Raw genomic sequence first — 24074 nt, 5'->3', positions numbered from 1 at the left:
GTTTAAGAGGTTGTGCACCCAAAATCAATAGAGAAAATTCAATGCATTATGGCAGATACTTGATCAGTTGACTGTAGAGCTAGTGAAGGTAAGGGCATCAGGAACAAGCACGAGTCAGGCTGCAGAGACTAGGGATTCAATTGAGAAGCCATTTTCACACTGGATTCGAGGTGCACCTAAGGAGAAATGGTCATTTCTTTATGATACCAACGGAATACGGTATGATATTCAGACAACGAACCACGCAGAGTGTTTCAATATGGTTATGCGTTCTTGTCGTGCCTTTTCTCTTGTGGGAATTGTTGAGTTCATCATGTATGGGTGCATGAAGTATTTCAGAGAGCGTTACATGGCTGCAAGCATAAACATCAGCAACCCTCAAATTCAGTTTTGCACAAGAGTGACACAATATATGCAACAGAAGATTGAAAAGGCCAAACTGCACCGCGTCATATCGACAGGTACAATGGAGCATAGATTTGAGGTTATATGCAAGGATAGAACTGGTCGTGGTATCCGTAGAGATGGGGTGGTACAGGAGAGTTTGATTACAGTAGATGGCAAAGCCTTCTGCTCCTGCATGAAGCCTAAGTTATTGCATTTGCCATGCTCGCATCTCATTGTGGCATGTGCAGAGTCTGGGTTGCAGCCAGGAGTTTTTGTTTCACCTTACTTTAGCAAGGAAGCAGCTGTATCCACCTGTGGACATGAGGTATACGGGATTGGAATAGTGGGACCTTTCATTCAGGATAATGAGGACAAGATGTTTATTCCTGATCCAGCCACTAAGAAAGGCAAAGGCCGCCGTCAGACACGTCGTATTCGGAATGGTATGGACGAGTCCGAAGCAACCAAGGCACAAAATCGTTGCAGCCAATGTGGAGCATTGGGTCACAACTACAAGAAGTGTCCTCAGAATGTACTTCACGATGCTGCTGACGTCGGTCCTTCCAGAAATCCCAGAGATGGGGCACCTCCTACGTTCAAACGACCATCGGTGAGAATTGCTCGTGGAAGGCACTCGGTGTCATGATCCACCAGTGTGCAGTTTGTACCTATATACTAATCGTGCGTGGAGTTTTTATCGAACCTATCTGTAATATGTAGTAATCGTGCGTCCAGTTTGTATGGAACATATCTGTAATGTATAAATATCGTGCGTGGAGTTTGTATCGAACCTATCTGTAATATGTAGTAATCGTGCGTGGAGTTTATATCGAACCTATCTGTAATATGTAGTAATCGTGCGTGGAGTTTGTATCGAACCTATCTGTAATGTATAAATATCGTGCGTCCAGTTTATATGGAACATATATGTACCTTTGTGTTCTCATATATTTTTGAATGCAGGTATGGAGATGGACTCCTTGCTAGACCCAGTTATCGACTCAAGCCACATGTCTTTCTTTGCAGCAGTTGAGCACCGAACCCTAGAGGTGCTACGTCCATGTCCACCTAGGGAGGCGATCTCTATACATCACGATTGGGTTGACAGGTATGTAATGAAATATTATTGTTTATCACTTATGTATTCGTCGGTATTCCTTTGTTTCGACAATTTTGTTTATTACAGGTTACGTGAGTCCGGTCTACTGACTCTGGGCCGTCTTGTCGATGGTGGGCCTATTCAGCTCGACCGATCCCTCCTGACTGGGCTCGTTGACAGATGGAGATCGGAGACACACACGTTCCACCTCCCGTGTGGGGAGATGACTCCTACACTGCAGGCCGTGGCCTACCTCCTCAGCCTCCATATCGTCGGGGAGGCTGTAGGTCCGCGTGTGGTGGCGGCCTCATGGAAGGATGACCTGGAGGCCCGTTTTGCCCTGGTTGACCGCATGGAAGAAGCAGGTCCGATCAACCCGCACTCGCGAGCAGTAGGTCCTTTGAAGACCTGGTTCCTACAGTTTACAGTACGTATTCATTGCATATTTAAATTTAATTGTTACAATTCACATATTGCATTGTCAGTTGAAACCATTAATCTTAATTGTTTATGCAGCCTGCCCTGTTGGCTGCGGATGCCGATGAGTACAGTGTGACCAGATTGCTGGAGGCGTACCTACTTTGGTTGTTTGATTACATCATGTTCAACAACACTCATGGCAACTCGGTCGATAGGATTCTCCTTCCGTATGCACAGGAGATTGCGGATGGAGACGAGGACGTACCGGCCTACAGCTGGGGTGAGGCGGTACTTGCAGCCACTTATCGTGGACTCTGCGATGGCTGCATGAAGACACATGGGAACGCTATCCTAGCAGGGTGCCCACTACTGCTACAGCTTTGGTCGTACGAGAGGCTAGCCGTTGGTCGGCCCATCGTCAGCCACGAGCCTTACCACGGGGCCATGTACGGCGATGAGGAGGACAACAGGCCCACTATGGAAACTCTCTGGATCTGGCGTCAGGTACGTTCGCAATAAATATAATTTTGTTATTCATTGTTACATGATGCATTAGTGCACTTTTAATTTTACTTATTCGGACTGCAGAGGTCCTGGGCGCATGCGCAGGTTGGACGCACATATCCTGAGTTTGTTTCGGAGCTCGACATGCTGACGCCCGAGGACGTTGTCTGGGAGCCTTACAGCTCTGAGGCTGTGGCTACTCGTGCACCAGCAGGCCTGTCTTTGCACTGCTCTGTGAATGCGAGCCTGTGGTTTGCTACAGCCGTCCTGATTTATGACATCGCGGTTGAGGCATATTGCTCCTGGAGAGTCAGGAGACAGTTTGGGCAGCGCCAGGAGTTTTCGGTGCCCACCGCGTTGGAGCGTGTCAGTCGCCAGGACCACAGGTAATTATGAATGAACTTGGCTCATACATTCGTGTTGAATTTAACGATTCTTCGTGGTCCACTTTTGTAGGTTATCAATGAGTGGCTTGCCGTGCTCTGATGATTGGCTCACCAAGATGCAGCCGTGGGTGGACCAATGGGAATATGTAAACGAGCACTTGGTCCATCCAACAGGACCACACACAGATAGCTCCTTTAGGCCTTACCTCACCTGGTACTTACCCCGGACTCGGGCTCGTCTGGTTTATGTTGACACTCACCCGCAGCCACACCAGGCGAGGCCTCATGATGGCTATGCCCGGCACCACGTGGAGGCACTAGCTGGCGCGGTGAGTCTCTTGATCATATTTGCATATATATATATATATATATATATATATATATTAATATTCATAAGATAATTCATGTGTTTCTAACTGTTCCTTTATTAAATGGATGCAGTTTCGCCTTTGCAACATGATGGAGACGGACTGCTCGACTTACCTGACGAGGGTATGTGCCGGATCCCCAATGACCCAGTTTGAGCAGACAGAGGCATGGTCGAGGCAGCGTGACCAGTTGCGTCAGGTAGTGCACAACTTGGGAAGCCGTGTGCAGTACGAAGACAGCCACGGGTCGTCCCAGGTCTCGTCGTCGTTCCCGTGTTCGGCGACCGTGCACGGGCCGACGTCGTAGTACTACACAACTCCAAGTAACGTAGATATCTCTTTAAAATTAGATCAAGTGTTGCTACATATTTACTAATATCACAAACAGGATACGATCCAACTACTGCGTTCAGCCATACTGGAATGTTTAGAGGGGCACCACCAGTTGGCAGACCGTATCCAGGGATGGTACCGGGGCCACAAATACCGGCCTACACAGGTTTGTTTATGTTTCGTATTTCGGTTTCTACATGTCATGACGAAAGACACGAGCATACACTAACATCCGCATTTTATGCGTAGGATTCTATCCCGATGCGGGCGCCGGACCTTCTTCTTCCTCCTTTCGACCTGGTACAAAACACTCTCTCAATACACTCACTAATTTACCACGCAACATATGTTGGTTTACGTTTATATGTTACGCAGGGTTTGTTTCGAGTACGTTCGTTCCAGATAACGAGGGCGTCAACTTAGACGAACTCGATAGCTTGACTCCAGACTCACCTGGCGCACACGGTGACCCCGATGTCTTGTGCTATTCACAGCTAGGAGGAGCATCACTTGGGATCTCTCAGCAGCAGACACCGCAGCCCCTTTTGCGTTTTGAGCGACAGGTGAGGTCTCCGGATCATCACACCTACTCCGAGGGCCATGTCCGTGCCTAGCAGAGGGCTAAGAGGGTCCGATGCCCTAGGAGTGGTTAGATATATCCGATGTTTGTATCTCTGATGTTTATTTGTAATGAGATAGCTGTGACCACTTATTTGTATCCGATGTTTATGATTGTGGTTGTTTACTTGTCATTTGTTTCTATAGATACTATTGATGTGAACTTGTTATGTTTGTGGATTCCATAATGCTCGTGAAATAAAGGAAGTTCTTGCGAATTTTTTCTGTGATTTAATGAAGGACAAGTTAGGTGCGGTAGGAGTTAACGGCCGAGATCCCGCCGACGATGATGACGACTACCGTATACAGTGTAAACTTTGTGACACGCTCGTATAGCTCAAAATAGGGACCATAGTGTATCTAGCTGCTCAGCACGGCGATCACGGGGTTCCCACAAGTCGCATTGTTTGCCCAGACATACGTGATAAAAGACGACAACCCAATAGCAGTGCCCTTTCACCATTTCAAAAAGATGTGACAACACGGCAACCACACCAGCTCACCTTCAAAGCAGTTTCTCTGGCGAGGACGACGGACCTGTCATTCTACAGCGAAGGTCTGTGGCATGTAGTGGGGAATGCGGCATCTAGGCGCGATCGACCGAGCGACAGCAATGCAGTGCTGTGAGTCTGCATTCACTTAGATGCTCTACATGCACAGAGATGCATCGAGTAGTCAGTTCGAGAATCGAATCTAGCCTTTTCAGTGTTAGGTCAGCTAGCCTCTTCACTGTGTTATGTAGGCTTTTCAGGTGCATTTACACTCCACACTCCGGGTATCAGACCTTTGTGCGCCTATAAATACTCCGAAGTTTGTGAACTCCCAGCAGCACTCAAACACCAAAGCTCATTGTATACCCAATGTCTGGAGGTGGGTCTAGCGGGAAGAATTACTACGGTTTTGGGAAAAGAAAAGGGGGAAGAAAAGGAGACCCCATAATATGGGAGGGGCCTCTTGGACCTGATTCCTTTCCGGAACCAGTGTTTGAGTTTCCGCCACAGCACAAGAGTGAATTTACCAATGAAACTCCTATTCGACAATACGATAACCGTAGAGAACCGTGGCCAAAATGCAGACATGTGAGGACTGCTTAGTGCAGATGTGCACCGATGGAATGGATGGCGGTCGGCATTTCTTTAAATGTCCACACGCATGGGTAATACTCAGTTGTTTCATTTCTTTATCTTCATTGAGACACCTTACATGAATCTGTTTACCGTAATTTGCAACGGGTTCTGCCATGCCACTGCATGTGTGATGTGTGTTTCATTACCATTGTATTATGATGTAAATTTGATGGTTCACATTATGTAATGCATTTCTTAGTTCTTATTTCTTATCGTTATATTAATTAAATGTGTGCTTTTTAGTATTCTAGTGACATGAAAAGCTCCGAAAATATTAAGGACAAGTTCAAAGATTTCATAGATTCCCGGCTACAACTGCAAATTAATGGTAAAAGTTACAACACACAGAGTCAAGCTCTCAACTGAAAACATAAACAACTAATTGCAGTGGCATGTGCACGCGACAAGGTAATTTCTTGTTGCATCTAAACCTACCATGCCTTATGGAATGTAAAATGCCGGGATTATATGGTACTACTCTACTGAGTGCACCGAAGATATTTGCCCTTCCTAATTGCTTCGGGCCCGGCTTCCTTCGCACGGCGTGCCCTCTCTCGCTTTCTCTCCCTGTCAGCTTCACGTTCGGCCGCCGCCTTACGATCCACCTCCTCCATCCTCTTGCGGATCTCTTCTTGCTCTTTTTTGCGCTTCTCCTCTTGCTGTTCCTCGTGCTTCATTCAGCGCCAACGTTCTGCAGCCCACCTTGCTTGTTGTTCCACAAAGTCCTTTGCCTGCTGTGACTGCACGGTGTCGAACCACTGCATAAAATCACAAAGAGGCGGAGGAGACTTTGTCCAACAAAAGTTAGAATCATAACTCAATGTTAGGTCACAAAGAAAAATAGCGTCTGTTGTCCTGCTACCTTGGCCCGGTCTTTGCCGTATCGCTTAGGTGGATCATATTCGTAGTTCTCACACATAAAAAACCTCATATCGTAGTCATCTTATAAAACCTCAGATTGCATGAACTTGCATAACGAACCGCAGAAGCACATTGACACATCAATTCCTTCGGGTACGGTGGCTTCACACTTGATTCACGAAATGTAGGTTGATCCTGACGAAGACATTGGCGCTATAATGTGGTGTGCCAAATGACGAACAATGATTTCAATAATGCACCTATCGTATACTAAATCGATGCGTGAAAATATAGGTACTGCCATAATTCTATTGCCTTATGCTACAATATCAATAAGGTACTGTCATAATTCTATTCTAATTCATAATTAATTTAAAAACAAATCTGTAATAGTACTAAAATTGTAATACTAAACGAGTGTTCTAAAGCACCAAATCTAATTCAGCTAATCCGCTAATTAAATTAAATTGTTATACAATATCAACGGATTCATACGGAAGTTACCGGTAGATCACAAGTGCGGAATTCGGCAGAGCTTCGCCGCTTTTTTTCTCCTCACCCCTCTCTTTTTTTCTGAATTTTTGAGCTCAAATGAGAAGGGAATGGAGGCCAGGGCTTATATAGGGTGGGAGACCCCCGTCGCCCGTGGGGGGCCCTGTCGCCCGTGGGAGGGGCGACAGGCCCCCTCCCTCCGGCCAGGGACCTCTTTGCAAATTCAAAAAAAATACATTAGGGTTCTGTCGCCCCTGGCCGGGCGACCGGGTGGTATTTTCGAAAATTTTCAAAATGGACATATGTTTTTGAAATTTTTATTTTTATTTTAAATATAAAAAAGGAAAAGACGCTATATTTCATCTTCGGTTTCCGTGGCCCAATAGGCATATTAGCCCAACATATTTGTCTCGCGCACGCTCCAGCCCTCCAGATCTTCCCCTTTGCTGCCACTTGCTTTTTTTTTTTGGATCTCCTATTGGTTATTGCCGCATGCTTTCTACGCACATGATAGAAATATCATTTTTTTCCTTCGCTTCTTATCTTTTCGTTATTTTATTATTTATTCATTCCTTCCACATGCATGCAAACGGTTGTACTTTATTTTTTATTTTACTATTTATTTATTTCCTTCCGCATGCGAGGCGGTGTACCTCAACTTCTCTTTATTTGATTATTTATTAATTTTCTTCCTATTTCCTTTTTCTTCTCCTTTCTAATACTCTAGTGAATATTTTTCACTAGTACTTTCTTCTGGTTTATTTTTATTTTATTCTCTATTTTCTTTTTTGTTTTTATTCCACTCTTTTTACCTATTCTTTCTGTACCTATCCTTTTTATATTTATCTATATTCTTTTGTCTCTTTGTTATTCAATTTATCCATTAGTTACTCTTTATTCTGTGTTCATAATATAATAGTTCGAGATGTATAATTTATTTATTCGCTCTCTAGATTTAATTGTTCTATTATGTTGACTTATTTGTTTACGATATTTATTTTTTGTTATTTAGCCTATACAATCAAATGTTCGTGATGTTTAATGTTTTGTTCATTCTATATTATTATTTGTTCGCATTGTTCAAATCTTTTGTTTGTAGAAATAACTTTTTGTTCGTATTATTAAAATATTTGTTCTGAGTAACTTAAACTAACTATTTAGTATTAAAAAATATTTTTTTAAAAATATGGTGCACTCATGTAGAATCGTAGCCGAGGACGTCGCCTATAAGTTGGTCGTGAAGTCCAGAACCGGCAATGCAGGCCCAGGAAGAAGTTCGTGAAGACCCAGCCCAAGGCCGCAAATAATACTAAAAATATCGTGCAAACATAGGTAAGTGTGATCTTGTTTTGAATATCTTATTATAAGAAAGATAATGGTGCAATTCAAATTTAATTTGGATGATCGGTTCATCATTTATAGCTTTTTTTAGTTTAGAATTACTTGCATGTGGATGACATCATTACAACTGTTTTGTTCTGCATGCAAAGAATCTTTTCCACGAGAACGCGTAAATATTGAAACTTGGGCTGAATTAAAACGGCCCATTAGCACTCGGCGCTGCCGGATAATTGTTTCAGGTGATGGATTGATTTGTTATCACCTTCGGTGATGAGCAGCTGCGCCCCCTATATCATCTGCATTGGATTCTTGATGAAATCATCATGCGTGCGTGCAGATTACTTGGGCTGGGCTTAATCTTCTACCACATCGCTAGGCTAATCGAGGACCTAGTTGGGCCATCACCAACCGAAAATTCGGCTGAACTAAAATTCGGCCCGTACCAGCCCTGCAAACGTTTTTTTTAAAAGATCGCTCTGCATGCAAACGTTTGATGCATGCAACAAAACCCATTTTTTGAGCTGGCATCATACATCATGCGTGCACTTGCAACCAAGAAACAAGAAGTGTCTATCAAAAAAAAGAAAAAGAAAAAGAAATGAGAAGTGACTCTGAACGATGATCAGCCGAGTCAAAGGACGCATTCACATGCCCACCAGAAAGATTCAGCATTTCAGCTGCGGCCAGGGAACAGAAAGCGCTCGACAGGTCACTTCAGGGAGGAAATATTTTCAGCAACGGTGACCAGGATGTTCAGTCAGAGTCGTCAGTCTATGTGATGGGCATGAACACCTCGGCGAGGTTAGCGTCAGATCGACTGAAACGGATGGCCTCCCGAGCACTGAAAGGTATAGCTCGCTCGGTTCAGCTCGGTAGTGGCCGTTGTTTAGGTTACGCCCGGTGAAAAGTGACCACGAAAAGGGCGCCGCAGATGGAAAACAACGCCCATCTTGACCGGAGACCACATCAAGGACTGGATCTCTCTTTATCAAGTTCAGTTCAGTCATTTACGGGCCCTGATCTGGGTGTTCAAAGCTGGGCTAGTGAGTTTCGGAATCAGCAGTACATTATGCATGCAAAACCTTTCAGAAAAAGATTCAATGATCTAAAGAAAAAAAAAAGGAATTCCATTGAATTGATTTTTTGTTTGATCGCCTGTTGATGAATTGCCTTTTTTCTGTGGGTCAATTATTTTTTGAGCACATTTTTTGTGGGTCAATTGGAACTGCCCGTCTGTAATTATCTCAAAACGGCTAACAAACCTACATTGTTGGGCCTTTTGAAGATCTTGTATTCTTATGAGAACTGAAGTTTTTTTTTTGAAGAAGAACTGAAGGTTTCATATTGGAGATGGAAAAAATAAGAAGTTCTCACTTTAATTATCTCAAAACGGCTAACAACCTACACTGTAGCGAGCGAAGCACATCCTAATTGATCTACCTAATAATAAGAAGTTCTCACTTTAAGTCAATTGCGTTTTTTTCCTCTTCTTTTTTTTTCTAAGTTAGAAAAGGGAAAAAAATACAGAGCAATACAGTCAGATGCGACTTACAAACATATGGAATGTAAATATATATAGTAGGATGCACCAAAGAAAGTCCCAATTGTATCCATATAGGGCCATAGCCAAAACTTTCGACCTTCTGTCTATCAGAATCCTTATAACAAACCATGTATGACCGAGACTCGTGTGAACTGCACTTTAATTTTTCTGAACTACAAAATAACTTCAGGGACCCTCATGAAGCCTAAGCTAGTCACATAATAATCATCCTTGTCCAAAGATCAACAAAATGTAAAGGAGGGCAATGAAAGGACAAGATTTCAGACACTTCCATGCATAAATTTCGTTGCTTTAACAAAAGCTTCCAGTGTGCTCTTTCACCACTAGTATATTGGCAGCCATTGACAAACAACTCTAGCATGTTCACACCTTAACCCTCAAAATGCAGCTCTGCACCATGATTAGAAATCAAAGGTACGGGTGAGGGATGCGCCTACAAGACGAGCTTTGTGCTTCGTCTTTAATCATTTCACGCCAAAGATGAACTTTTTATGGTAATCTAGTGGTTAAATTTTGTATTTCTTTGCCAAAGAACAAACAAAGAAACTCTACACATAATTTTAGATGGATTAACTATACTACACAGGTGTATAGCTCCTTTAATAATGTACGGTTTGCATCAGCAAGTAGAGGTAGTCAATCTCTTCCAACTTGATCAGCTGACTTTAAGCATGGATCAACTATATATGTAATTAACAACCACTGTTCGCCTACACGGCCGTGTAGCCCGTTTGCACACCGTGTAAACACTACACGGTGGCTAGTTGTGTACGTTTGATCAACCATTTACCCCATTTAATGACTGTCTAACCCGTTTAAATGGTTGTTTAGTCCGACTAAAGAGATAAAGATAGGTGACTGACTGTTTAGCGTTTAACATTTAGGCTAAACAACACATGCATCGACTATATATTGTTTCTTTTACATGGCTAAGATGACATAATAATGGGCGGCTATGCTGCATCTTCAGATGTAGAGATTCAGATATAATGCATTCTCAAAAGGAAAATATTACCTCGAGTGAAAAATAAAGGCAAAATAGCCAAAATCTTCCTTGAACTATGAGGTCGGCTCAATTTGGTCTCTGAACTATGGAAAAATCCAATTTAATCACTGAACTATTCTAACTGGCACAACTTGATCCTTAAATGTGATAGGCTACTCTAGTCACCGCTTAGTCAGTTTAGGGTATGAAATATCTTTTTTACACTCCATCCATAGAGCAGGCTTAACACAGGCAGCTTCCAGCCTGCATCGAGCCGTTCCCTCCTGCCATTGATGATCTGCGCTTCCTAGGAGGGGCGGCGGCATGGCTGGGGAGGGAGCGGTCCGCTCGACGTGGGCTGGAAGCTGCCCATGTTAAATTTGCTCTATGGATGGAGGGTAAAAAGTGTATTTTACGCCCAAACTGACTGGGCAGTGACTGTAGGAGCCTACGTGGCGTGCCACTTCGGATTCAAGGACGAAGTTGAGCCGGTTAGGATGGTTCAAGGACTAAATTGGATATTTTCATAGTTCAGGGACCAAATTGAGCCGAGCCCCATAGTTTAGGGATGATTGTGGCTATTTTGCCAAAAATAAAACTTTGTTGCTACTACACTTAGCGCAGGTTTCCTGATTGTAGAATCTTAGGCCAGTGTACTTAGGGTTTGTATGATTGGGGGTGCCAATAAAGGTTTGGAGAATCTGCCAAATTAACCCATAATCATCAAGAAAGGTGTCACCGGTTAGCTAGGGGAGGCATCTCCGAATGTGTGCTTGCAATGTAAGCTATCTTATGCCAAGTGGATGTGATTATTTAGCTTGACTAATGACTAATCAGTGAGCTAAAGGTTAAATACCAGCTTTACTCGGAGCAACAGTAATTTGATACGACACAGCTTGCTTTTTGCACGTGAATTTTTCATAACGAATTTGCGTGTTAGTACTAATTAAGCGCAACTTTCCTTCCTAGTTCAAAAATTTGTTATACGAACAAAACTGAAATACATAAATGACTATTTCAAATTATTCTTCCTCCATCTAGTGCTCACCATCCCCCAACAAGTTATTAACTATGGGGGCTAGAATGAGATGGTTAGATCGGAAGAAGTAGAGTAGTCAAAGGGGGATTCTAATTTACGGTCGCCCGGAAGCAGCCTTGCGTACGGTCAATTTTAGACCGGCTATCGAAATGACTTCCATTACCAGCCTCTTTCCTCAGTTCATAAATTTCAAAAAATATACAGAGGCAAATATTATATCCAAAACATTTTGAACACAAACTGTGTTGTAAGTTATTTACACAAATTTCTTAAAACAAAAAAATTTTGCATAGACAATTTTTTTTGAAATTTTTTTGCCAAAAAATAAAAATAAACAAAAAAAGATTCCGGGATAAATATTTTTGACAAATTTGGAGAACAACAAATTAGGAACAAATTTCAGAGAAAACCTTCGAATAAAAGGACGAAACAAAAAATCTAGATGCAAAAAAATAGGATCAGACTAAAAAAATGAAAAAACAGAACAAAAAATTTCAAAGAAAATATGAACAGTAAATTCATGAAACAACAAAAGTTTTATGTGTAACTTTTACAAAAAAACAAAAGAAAAAAATTAGCTAGTCGCTGCCGCGCTTGCCAGCATGCCGGACAAGCAGTGTCATCTGCAGATGCTTTGGGTCGTGCTGCTCTCACTACTACAAAAAAAGGAAAGCCCGCCGAACCACAATCTCCTAGAAAATCTCCTAGAGAACCACAATCACTTAACTAGCATATATATAAAGGTAATGACATTTAGTTGAAATAATATTATTTAAAAGTTATTTATTGGAAACTAACGTCATAGGTTTCTTATGCTTGTCTTAAAATAGATTAGTTGACTTTTTTTATTGGAGTACGTGCTGTCTTTTCATTTTGCATCCATGTGCATGATAAAGACAACACGAGGTTATTATTCAGGCTACAAGATAAGGACTGTAAGCCAATACTTCTTCTCAGAACAAAGAAGACATCGACTAAAAATAAGTATATGCTTAAACAGGGCTCCTATTATATTGTGTTGTTCATCAGAATATTGCCTTTATGCTTATCACCACTCACTAGAAAGTTACATACATTTTGATGAACTAGATGATATTGATGGCGACATATTATATTGATGATGTTTTATCAAAATAGCCATGATGGTTCATTAATTTTTTTATTTGTAATTACTCAGAATTTTGTCATGTAACATATTTTTACAAAATTCTTATGTTGCTTCCTACTCAGATTACTAATTAAAATCAGCATTGTCTAGGATACTAAAATGATCTCTAACTCAGCACAATGAGTGGCATTATCTAGCAATACTAAAAATTCAGCAAAGTATGACACACCTAGCAATTTCGTTTTATAAATCCAACTCAATTCAGTTTGAGCATAAGGTATACTCTTTTGAACATATTTGTAGAGCTACCAAGCCTTATAGATGAGCTTGATCTTCTAGCTAATCATGTTTGATCTCGGCTCATTGACATCCCTACATTTAACCGCTTAGTCCTTGACAGAATAATAATAATAATAAATGTAGTAGATTGAAGAAATTAACTTAACAATATTTTCATTTTGGTGCAATGGGGCTATATGGCAATCAAGTGTTGTTCATCACCGGTTTCTTATTGCTTAAGGAAAGCCACTAGCTAGAGCCACAATACATGACATGAACCACATTTGGAGAATGTTTGAGAAGAATCTTTGCTTAATTGTCAAAGAAGGAAGCATCTATTCCCTTGTGGATAAAGAAAATGGCAGGGAGGGCGGCGCATGAGGGCTTTACAATGTTCTTACTCATCATGTCTACTTTTTCCCTCCTAAAATGGGACCCATGCTTGAAGCTTGAAACTGAACCCTAGTTTTGACCTTTTGCAAATTTTACATTTTTGTTTGGATTTGGAGCCGTCACTGGGAATTCTTTGGCGGTGACGTAAGCATGTATGCACATATTGAGTGACGACATGCATATATCAAGGAAAGTGATATTTGCAGCCAAGATCAGAACTAGTGCTCTTTTGATTCTCTGTTATAGAATCAATATCTGCGGAGGCAAGATTTTTATTATTTATATTCATGAAATTAAATGTGCGAAAATGGCTAAAATATTATTCATATGCATCTGTATAGATACCATTATTTCATTCAAGTATAGGAGAGGACATATTGAGGTACATATAGGTAAGCAATTATATATGACTTAAAAAATCAGAATTTAGTTTGTTTTATCTTTTGAGGGAATGCATGTATACATATGTAATGAATACTCCCTAGCAATTTTCTTGACCAAAGGGAGTTTTTTTACCTTTTGAATGAAATTGAAGAGAAATTTTACAATGATTGAAAAAATAGGAGCTGCCCATCTGATAGAATCTTACGGTGGTGAAGGTAGGAAGTACCTAGAAATACCTAGGATAAAGTACCTAGTTTTTCCAAAATATGGGACCAAGTACCAAAAAGTGGAACTAAATACTAATTTAATTTATTTTTTATAAATACTTTTCATAGATCAACATCTAGAAAAAAGTTAAGGTAAAAGTACCAGAAAGTACCCATTGGTACTTTACAATCATTGTAAGAGAGCTCGAAATTGAAAGGATTGCAAACTTATTCAGTTATTTTTGCTAATCATTAGGGATTAGAAAAGGTTGCAACAGATTCTATTTTGAATACATTTTTAACCAAATTTTATTCGTATCATTTTTATATGTCCAAACTATAGCGTGCATGTTCATTAAAATATAATGATGCGATATATTTCATGGAAACAAATCATAAGATGAGCAGTGTAAATAATGTTGCATCTTGTTTACTGCTCCTAGCAAGGCTCCCTGCCGAATATATGTGTTACTCGTTGGGGCCATCAGTACTCTGCCTGGCAGAAGCCTCGGTCAGCAATGTAAAGAAGAGAAAGGAAAGAAAAAGGAAGGAAGATGCATGACTTCTAGGTGCCCCACACGGGCACCAGTGCCATGATCACATAGCTCTTCAGAACGTACTGCAAGACATGGTGGCTTTTCTGCGCTTCTGGGTATATTGTGATGTCTACGTGCCCAACCATGCTTTTTTGGGTCTCTGTGCAAATGCATCCATTTCTATTTCCCACAAAATCTATGAGCAATCATCCACACATGATAGTGTCGCCGTCCATCAACTCTGTCCTCGATCCATGGATCTCTGAATGTTCTGAGTGTGGCGAAAGTAGTAGTTGCAGCAATCAACATTCTCATCATACAGCTTTGGTGAAATGTGTAAAATAAAGCCATGCATGCATGTATGCATGCAAATGTCATCTTTGAGCAAAGATAAAAAAATAATATCATGCATTGCTAAATTAAAAGCCAACAGATTGATAACACATGGTATATAGCCTCTTTCTTGTATATATGATCTGTTTGATTCTTTTGCTTACAATTGTTGTCAAATAAGTAAAAAAAGAAACAAGGACATAAAGTACTGCCCATGTTTCCCAGAGATTATCTAGATTTTTAAAGAATAATATATTAATATTTACATATTGAACTGCGTGCCTGTTTGTTTTTGCTAGCTTACTACTATATTATTGCTGCTAGCTGGTCAAAAAGGGACGAAGAATGCACACTAGTACAAATTAAAGTTGGATAACTTGCTTGTTTCTAGTGCCAAAGGAGTGGTGATAAAAAGTAGTACTGATCCTACCATATGTGTGGGACAGATACAAAGACAAAATAACTCAAGCTTGAGATTATTTATGTTGATGTACAGTTGAGCACTTGAGCTATGCTAATGATCAATGCTCTCACTAACAACTAGAGCTCTTATTTTGAAAAAGGAAGAGAAACCAACATGTTTCTTGTTTACTCGTGTGGCACTAATTATGTGCCCTCTACTATACCATATAGCATGGGTACATGTCCTGCTCCAAAATGTAATTGCAACCCTAACATATATTCATTGAATTAAGCAAATTTCTCAGGTCAATGTTTTCCTCTCCTATTGGTATGCAAGGGTATACCACAGAAGTCTCTCGAGCATTCATCGTCCTGACTTATGATATACTCCCTTCATTCCAAATTGTAGATCGATTTGGCAAATCTAGATGCATAGATTTTTGCTATGGACCTAGATAAACACTAGTAAAAAATTATGTATCTAGATTTGACAAAATGACCTACAATTTGGAACGGAGGGGTAATTTCCTACACTCAAAACCATAAACCAAATAGGGGGATAATAATTTTCTGTTAATTAAGATCCTTTTCTTAATTCTCATCGCAAGCTTAAACATGGGGCTGTGAAAGTCTGATAATTCCATGTGAATTCCCTCTGCCAACTCCTATCTCTAATTTCTATGCCATTTAGCTTTTCGCACCACTTGCTAAACGCGTCGAGAGACGACGTGTTGCATACACAAAATCCTTATTTTCATGTCCTGTCCTACACGCTGTCATGCTGAAATATATATCAAATGGTCACTCCTCAACTCTGTGTGTGTGTGTGTTTGTTTGATAACTAGTGCTGTTCAAATCAGATCGATCCAACGGTACTGTTAGTTCTATTGGTTTTTCTTTCCCCAAATAGACTATATATATACATATATATATATATACATATATATACATATATATATACATATATATATACATATATATATATATATATATATATATATTACATGTAATGCTAAGAGTACTTATGTTATGACACACTTCAAAAAAGAACTTCACCTCTCTATCTTTTATGCCAAAGGAGAGAGGGGAGCCTTATATGTTTGAGTTAGTGGCTTTATTTTGTCTCTCGAGCAGGATAGAATATCACACGCCATGGGCTTTGTAGGAGAAGACTCCTAGAGAGAGAAAGCGAAGAAAGAGATAGCAGGCGGATGGAGGAGGGAGAAAAGAACAAACTAAAGCCACCCCGGGCAAAAGAGAGAGAAAGCTAGAAAGAAGGCTCCCCTCTCAAACGTAACACAAGCTAGCTAGCCAGCAATCGAGCAGACGGTAGTGATCAAGGCGCGGCCAGGCTGCAGCTAGCGGGCAGCCAGCAGCCATACAAGGCCCTGGTCCTCGTTCTACGCGCCCCGGCCGCGAACCCTATTCCTTGTTCTTGAATCTCTCATCCCCAATCCTACACACCAGCTGAGAGAGGAGAGAGAATTAATTCGGGAGATCTAGAGAGAGAGAACGGGAGGAGCGAGGTGCGCGCGTGGAAGGGGGGAGAATAGAATGTTCCCTTCCAAGAAGGCCACTAGCGTCGCTGCCGCAGCCGCTGCCGTGAGCTCAAATGATAGGCCGGTGTGCGTGCAGGGAGACTCGGGGGCGGGGCTCGTCCTCACCACCGACCCCAAGCCCCGCCTCCGGTGGACGGTCGAGCTCCATGAGCGCTTCGTCGACGCCGTCACGCAGCTCGGCGGCCCGGACAGTACGTGCCGCCGCCTGTCGCACTGTGCAAGAGGTTCGTCGTCAGCTCATGATGAGCAGGTTCTTCATTTGATTCTTGGCTTGTTCTTGCAGAGGCGACTCCAAAGACTATCATGAGGGTCATGGGAGTGAAGGGACTTACTCTCTACCACCTCAAGAGCCACCTCCAGGTGTGTGTATGTGTAGTTGTTGCATCAGCTAATTAGGGTTAGTTTTTTTTTCGTTTCTCTATCTCTCGGTCTGTCTCGTTGTTAGCTAATTTAGTTGCATGTTCTTTTTTATGAGCAGAAATTTAGGTTAGGGAAGCAGCCGCACAAGGAGTTCAACGATCACTCAGTTAAGGATGGTGAGAGCTTATCTAATTTTGCTGCATACAAACACGCAATTCATTTCTGAAGAATATTAACTACTGTTCGTCAGTCATCACGTTTCAGTTTGCAACCTGCCACACCCATATTGAAGAGATCAATAAATCTGTCTATATACATATAGTTTCTCTGTATATATGAGTTCTTCACTCCTATACATATATTACTGATACAGTTAACACTAATTCTTCAAATTATCGCAGCTGCGGCGATGGAGATGCAACGAAACGCCGCCTCTTCTTCAGGCATAATGGGAAGAAGCATGAATGAGTACGTTGATTTCATAATATACTAGTAGTACTCACTACTCAATACTGTCTGCAGATCAATTCCTTTATACACACTCCATCATGCTAATTAACCTTTTCAGCTAAAACAAATTTAAGTCTTTTTCTCTCATATATGTTTGCCCCTGGCCTTTCACTTTCCCTTTTGTGAATCTTAACTCCAGCCGCAGCGTGCACATGAATGAGGCTATCAGAATGCAAATGGAAGTCCAGAGAAGGCTACATGAGCAACTAGAGGTAGTAATCGAGAGTGCAAACTAAAGCACATACACATGAAATTCTTAGGAAGCTTGTTGAAATCTTCTTTTAAAAGTACGAGGAAGTTTACCTAGCTCCACTTTTTTGTGGCCTTACCATGCTGCTCATGATCTCATCATTAGCTTTATTATTTACAAATCACTCATGCTTGATGCATGCATACATCATGAACATTCTCAGGAAGCTTACTTACGCTAGTGCCACTACTATTGCCTTTTGGCCCTTCACATTTTGTGCTGACGAATTCATGCATGCATGCATGAACATGTATGCAGGTGCAAAAGCACCTCCAGATGAGGATTGAAGCCCAGGGGAAGTACATGCAGTCCATCCTGGAGAAAGCCTACCAGACCCTCGCCTCCGGCGACGTCACGGCGTGCCCGGCCGCTTACAAATCCCTAGGCAACCAGGCGATTCTCGACGTCTGCTCCCTCAAGGACATCGGCCCTTCCATGGGCTTCGCTTCCCTGCAAGACCTTCACATGTACGGGGGCGGCCACCTGGACCTGCAGCAGCAGATGGAGCGGCCAATGGAGGCCTTCTTCGCCAACTGCGACATTGGCTCGCTGGGGAAGAAGAGGCCCAACCCTTACGCTGCCGGCAAGAGCCCGATGATGTGGGGCGACGACGACGAGCAGGGCAAGGGCATCGACCAGCTGCAGATGGCGCCGCCGATGATGGACGCCGGCATCGACGTCATGGACTCCATCGCCGACGTGTACGGCGAGGCGAAGCCCATGCTGTCCGGCGACTCCACGGGGAGCAAGGGCTGCTTCGACGGCAAGCTTGAGAGGCCATCGCCGCGGCGGCCGTACATGGGCAATGAGAGGATGGGCAGCCCGTCGGTGCTCGGAGGCCAGACGAGGAACCTGTCCTACGGGTAATTAACTAGCTCATCACTGATTAACCAGCAGTCCTTAACTTGCGGTGAAATTAAATTAAAGCAGGCGATTATTACATATTAATTAACCCGTGCATGGCTACAAATTAAATAAGTATAGCTGGATCAGAATGGGATACAACGGGGATACATATATAGCAGATATATATGTGTCATTGATCAGGATGATCTTATTGTGGTGCATCACTTGTTGGATGATGCTCCAAGATTATCTATTTTGAAGAGACGTACCCAAGTTCTATGTAATTGCTGTGTTCTTGAGATGGTTGTAAATGCATGTGTAACTTATTAATTGGTAATTTTGCATGCTGAGGGAAAACAAGCTTTCATTGATCTGAGGCATGTACATTGTATCGAAGAACATGTCAACGGAACTTTCTGATCATAACTTGTATATTGTACTGATTAATTCTTTTTGGTTGATTTGAATGAAATATTATTAATTTTGTGTGACTTTTGATGTACCCGACATTCTCACAACTAATCTCGAGATTAAGAAACCAAGATTAGCTTACATGTGCATTAAATTAGATCAATTATCTAGCTTTGCTGGTAGAAGTAGCTAGCTAAGGCGTCAATCCTACCTTCATATACATGCGATAATATACATACCAATATAATGCCCTTATCTTTACAATAAGTTCATCTCTGCAAATTGGTGATGTAATGTGTAGATTTAATATGGCATCTCTTCTTGCAACTAATCAAGAAAAGTTTGGAGCAACACCCTTTTTCATGCAGATCAGATGAGCCATTCTCATGCATGCCGCCAACAAATCTAGATATAGCTAGCTAGGTTATAATTATGGGGTGCCCCCATGCATCTTCTCATTAGCGAAGCAATGTTCTTCATTTCTGGTCAGTATAACAACACAAGCTAGTTGAAGAAGATGCCTTGTATATGTAGTTAGAGAGAACTAATGATATTATATATACACGACCAACTTGCAGCAGAACCATCAACACATGAACGCCTGAAAAAGCAAAAGCAATATGCCCATATATTAACATTATTCGTGTGAGCTTATATGGAATCAAGGAAAATGCTATTATTTCTAGCTCGCAAGATGGCTACAAACACTGGATAGCATGTATACAGCTAAAATAATAGGAACCAGTACATGCACATCATATATACATGCAAGAAATTAGAGAAAAAACAATTTTGCATTAGAGCAAACCTATCAGGTGGGCCTATAATCGATATGATGATTCTGCATCATTTAAAGAGGAAAAGACGGAAGAAAAGGGAGAAAGGGAGAGGGGAGAAAACTAAAGTGAGAATGTGCATACTCAGTACTCATACTGCAAGAAAGAGATATTTGTTTCTTCAAATTAATGTTCTGTTTTCAAATGTTCTGTTTTCAAGAGCACTTTAATTAACGAGTGCATTCTCTGTTAATGTTTTGAGAGTGTAGCATGATGGAACACATATTATTAACATCAACAAAGTCGATGTCAGACAATCAGCAAAATAAAATTAAAAAATGATAAATGTCTAGGTTGTACATACGTATAGAAGCACTGTATTTCAGGTCCTCTGCTTATTATATATGTACACCGAGATATCCTCCAGAGATGATACTACAAAGAACATGTATAGGTAATTATCCATGCCTAGTTTAACAGAAGCAGTGCTAGTATATGCTGAAACACCTGTGCAGCTCTCGAGGCAAATTTGAGTCTGCACAGCTCCTGAGGGTCTTTTATATATGTTAGATGATACGGCAAGTTAGCTAGTAGGAGCAGTAGCTGGATACTATATGGCCCTGCCGCCCCTACATTTTCTTTTCCAAGTAATCATGCATAGAGGAACAAAGCACGAAGATAACTGCCTCACTCACTTCTGTCGAACAAAGTTCAGGCATACTTATCAGCTTAGATGTCAAATCGAGTACAAAGAGGAACAGCATGCTGCATCAGTCATATGATCTCAACACAAATGTTACGGTGATGCATGCATTGCATGCATATATTGTTACACATACCGATATCCACGCCAAACCCAAGTTATAAAAGGGTTAGGTAATTCCTTTTAGAGAAAAGGGAGTACTTCCTTCCTACAAGAAATAACCTACAAGGGCGAATAGTAACATAACATTCATGCTTCTTTTCACTCTTTGCGTATATAAAATGGCAATAATTATATTTTGTACGAACCAAAAAAGTAGGAAGAAGAATAAATAACAGTACGTAGCAGTGCAGAGATCGAATGGAGGACATTTGAAAGCCACGAATAAAAATAGGCTCAACGAGCACCACAAGGGAGGCACCGAGCACCGATACCGACCCCCCGTTCGACGATGCAGACAGCGGGTATCCCGTGTACTCATCTTTTGACAAGGAGGAGAATACATTGTACCATGTCCACTTCATACGACATATATAGTACCAATTCAGTCATATACATATACATATGCATATAAATTTCAAAACACGCAATCAGATCATACACAAATAAAAGAGCACCGCCCTTTCACCTAGGTATCTAAAAATAAATCAGGGATAAAAGAGTCATCAAGCATAAACGACCTAAGCTGAAGAGTGCTCTAACTTGAACGCTTGATAAGTTGCACCCGTAACACGAGCCGGAATGACGCTTGTCGCCAAATTAGATAGGATGCCCACGTACATGCACTCGTCCCATGCAACACTGTCCACTACCGTGTGCCAAAGCAAACGGCAAAGCCCTATATGTGCCGCACACGGCAAAGAGCACACGGCATTCAGACGTCGGCAAAGGCGTCGTTTGCCGTGTGCCATTTACCGAGCACACGGCAAAGCCTTTGCCGTGTGCCAAAGCTGACACTCGGCAAACAATTTTCCAAAAGAATAAAAAAACATCGGCAGCCGCTGCAGTGGCAGTGCCGGCCACCACAACCACGCCGCCGGCCACCGTCACCACCACCACGCCGGCCCGCCAGGAGAGGAGGCGCCGCCGCTCGTGGTCTCGCGGCCGCCGCCTCCCGCGGATGCCCCTGCCAGCCAGCCAGGAGAGGAGGCACCGCCGCTCGTGGCCGCGCCGCCGCCGCCGCCGCACGCGGACGCCCCCGCCGGCCGCCGCCCGTGGCCGCGCCGCCGCCTCCCACGGGCGCCCCAACTGGCCGTGGCCGGGCCGCCGACGCCCACGGGCACCCCCACCGGTCGGCATTCGGGGCCGCGCCGCCGCCGCCCGCGGGCGCCCCTGCCAGCCGCCGTTCGGGACCGGGCCACCGCCTCCCGCGAGCGCCCCACCTGGCCGTGGCCGGTCCGCCGCCCGTGGCCACGCTGCCGCCGCCCCGCGGGCGCCCCCACCGGCCGCCGTTCGGGGCTGCGCCACCACCGCCCGGGGTCGCGTCGCCGCCTCCCGCGGACGCCCCTCCGGCCGCCGTCCGGGGCCACGCCACCGCCTGTGGCCGCGCTGCCGCCGCCTCCCGTGGGCGCCCCCGCCGCCCATGGCTGTGTCGCCGTTCGGGGCCGCGCCGTCCGGGCCCGCGCCGCCGTTCGGGGCCCTCCTCGTGCCGGCCACCACTCGGGGCTGCGTCGCTGCAACTGTCGGCAGAGATGGAGGGAGGGAAGGAGAGAGAGTGAGGGGTGGGAGAGAGGGGGCTGATCCGGTGGGGGAGGAGGGGACCAATAGGAGAGCCCCATTTGAAGGGATGGATTGATGACATGGCATCTTTGCCGCGTGCCCAATTCCAGCCCACGGCAAAGTTCTATTTTTCCAAAATTGTTTGAAATGTATTTATTTAATTAAATATAGCAAATAAATACAAAAAAATTCCAAATTTTAACATGGAGTACCACATGTTGTATGTGAAGAGTAGAAAAACTTTCGAAGTCGAACTCAAATTCGACCGTCACTTTTACTCCAAACTTAACTGCATCCTTCTCAAATCTCCAAGTCTTCTCCAGAGATGTTTCCATTTGTAAGCATCATACGTGAAAAAATTACGAAACCTACTCAATTTTTTACCACTGCCTCCACATATGATATAACGAGGTATTGACAAATATCATAATTTTCAGACTTCATTTGCTTTTTTTAAATTTTAAAATCATTTGAACACACGTTCGTGACCGTGTTTTCTAGACAAGATGTTGAGAATTTCTTTTCATTTCACGTGTAAGGCCTCAAACTGAGCTTAATAACATGAATATTATTTTTCACTCATTTTATTCTATTATTTGAATAACTTGCAGTTCAAATATGACTTGATTCAAAAAATTGCTCAAATGCAATTAATTAGTTATATATAGCAAAAACAAATTAAAAATGTACCCAATTTTAACTTGAGGTATTACATGTTGTATGTAGTGGGTAGAAAAAAATTATAAATTTGCCGTGTGCCGAAAATAACACACGGCAAACTATTTACATTGCCGTGTGAAAAAAAACACACGGCAAAGCATGAATTTTGCCCTGTGTTTTCACCGTGGCACACAGCAAAATGGCTCTTTGCGTGTGCCCGACAAAAAACGCACGGCAAACAGAGAGGCACACGGCATTCTAGCAATTTCCGGTAGTTGTCCCTAGCAGGTCGAGAACCTCGATCGCTCTCACTCCTTTGCGTCTTTTCCCCTATGGCCCACGAGACACCCCCCCCCCCCAACCCCCAATTGATGACTTTTTTTTTGCCTCTTTCCTCCTATATACGGTCTTTGTTGGTACAGTAAAAAGCACAGGACGAAAAGAGTAGTACAGCGGTACACCACCGGTCTGTCAGGCCGTCTTTATCGGTGGCATGAGAACAGTAGGAAGCGTAGGCCGCGGCAGCAGACAGGCAGATACATGCAGGGGTTTCGAGGAAGCTGCTTCTTCCAGGATCATGCAAGCAGGAGCAGGAACGGGAGTAAATTCCAAAAGCTGCGTGTCCAACCCCCCAGATCGGTGATGCAGCAAGAGCAGTACTGCAGCAAGACTGTGAGAGCACGGCTCTCGAGGCGGATCATCTTGGGGCGCATCAAAGGCGACCTTGATTGATTGCCGCCGGCCTTATTGGGTTCCGCACTGCCGGTGGGACAAGCAGCCTGCTTTGGACTGGACTGGAGCCCGCTGGGAAGCAGGAAGCTTCGTTTATTCCTTCCTCCAGCGTAGAGTATTGCATACGGTTTCGGGTTTGCCAGTGTAGCTGGCTCCGCTGTGGTGGCCCAGAAAAATACTGCCTGCCCAGGGGCTGATGGACTGGGTCTCGTCTTCTCGGGGAGCGCGAAAGACAGCGCATGAGATCTGCAGTACAGTATCAGTATCTCCTGTTCGCTTTCAGTTTGCGAGCAGTTGCAGCGAAGAGAAATGAAATACGTTGGGATTTTAAACCGTATGGGTGTATGCGTAAGTATTTTACTCACATGCTGAAGAGAGAGAAC

General features: G+C 43.0%; 1 protein-coding gene across 1 annotated transcript; it reads left to right on the top strand.

Annotated features, from left to right (window-relative positions):
* Nucleotides 1-16329: 16329 nt before the first annotated feature.
* LOC120654792 (myb family transcription factor IPN2-like) lies at nt 16330-19142 on the top strand. The gene is made up of 6 exons (XM_039932446.1): nt 16330-16915; nt 17008-17084; nt 17203-17260; nt 17486-17552; nt 17734-17806; nt 18103-19142. The coding sequence occupies exons 1-6, from the start codon at nt 16720-16722 to the stop codon at nt 18709-18711; spliced, it is 1080 nt and encodes a 359-aa protein (XP_039788380.1). The 5' UTR covers nt 16330-16719; the 3' UTR covers nt 18712-19142.
* Nucleotides 19143-24074: the final 4932 nt, after the last annotated feature.

Source organism: Panicum virgatum, chromosome 1N (genome assembly GCF_016808335.1).
Source record: "Panicum virgatum strain AP13 chromosome 1N, P.virgatum_v5, whole genome shotgun sequence".
Lineage (NCBI taxonomy): Eukaryota > Viridiplantae > Streptophyta > Magnoliopsida > Poales > Poaceae > Panicum > Panicum virgatum.
Note: the sequence above shows the minus strand (reverse complement) of the source record. Positions and strands in the feature narration are given on the sequence as shown.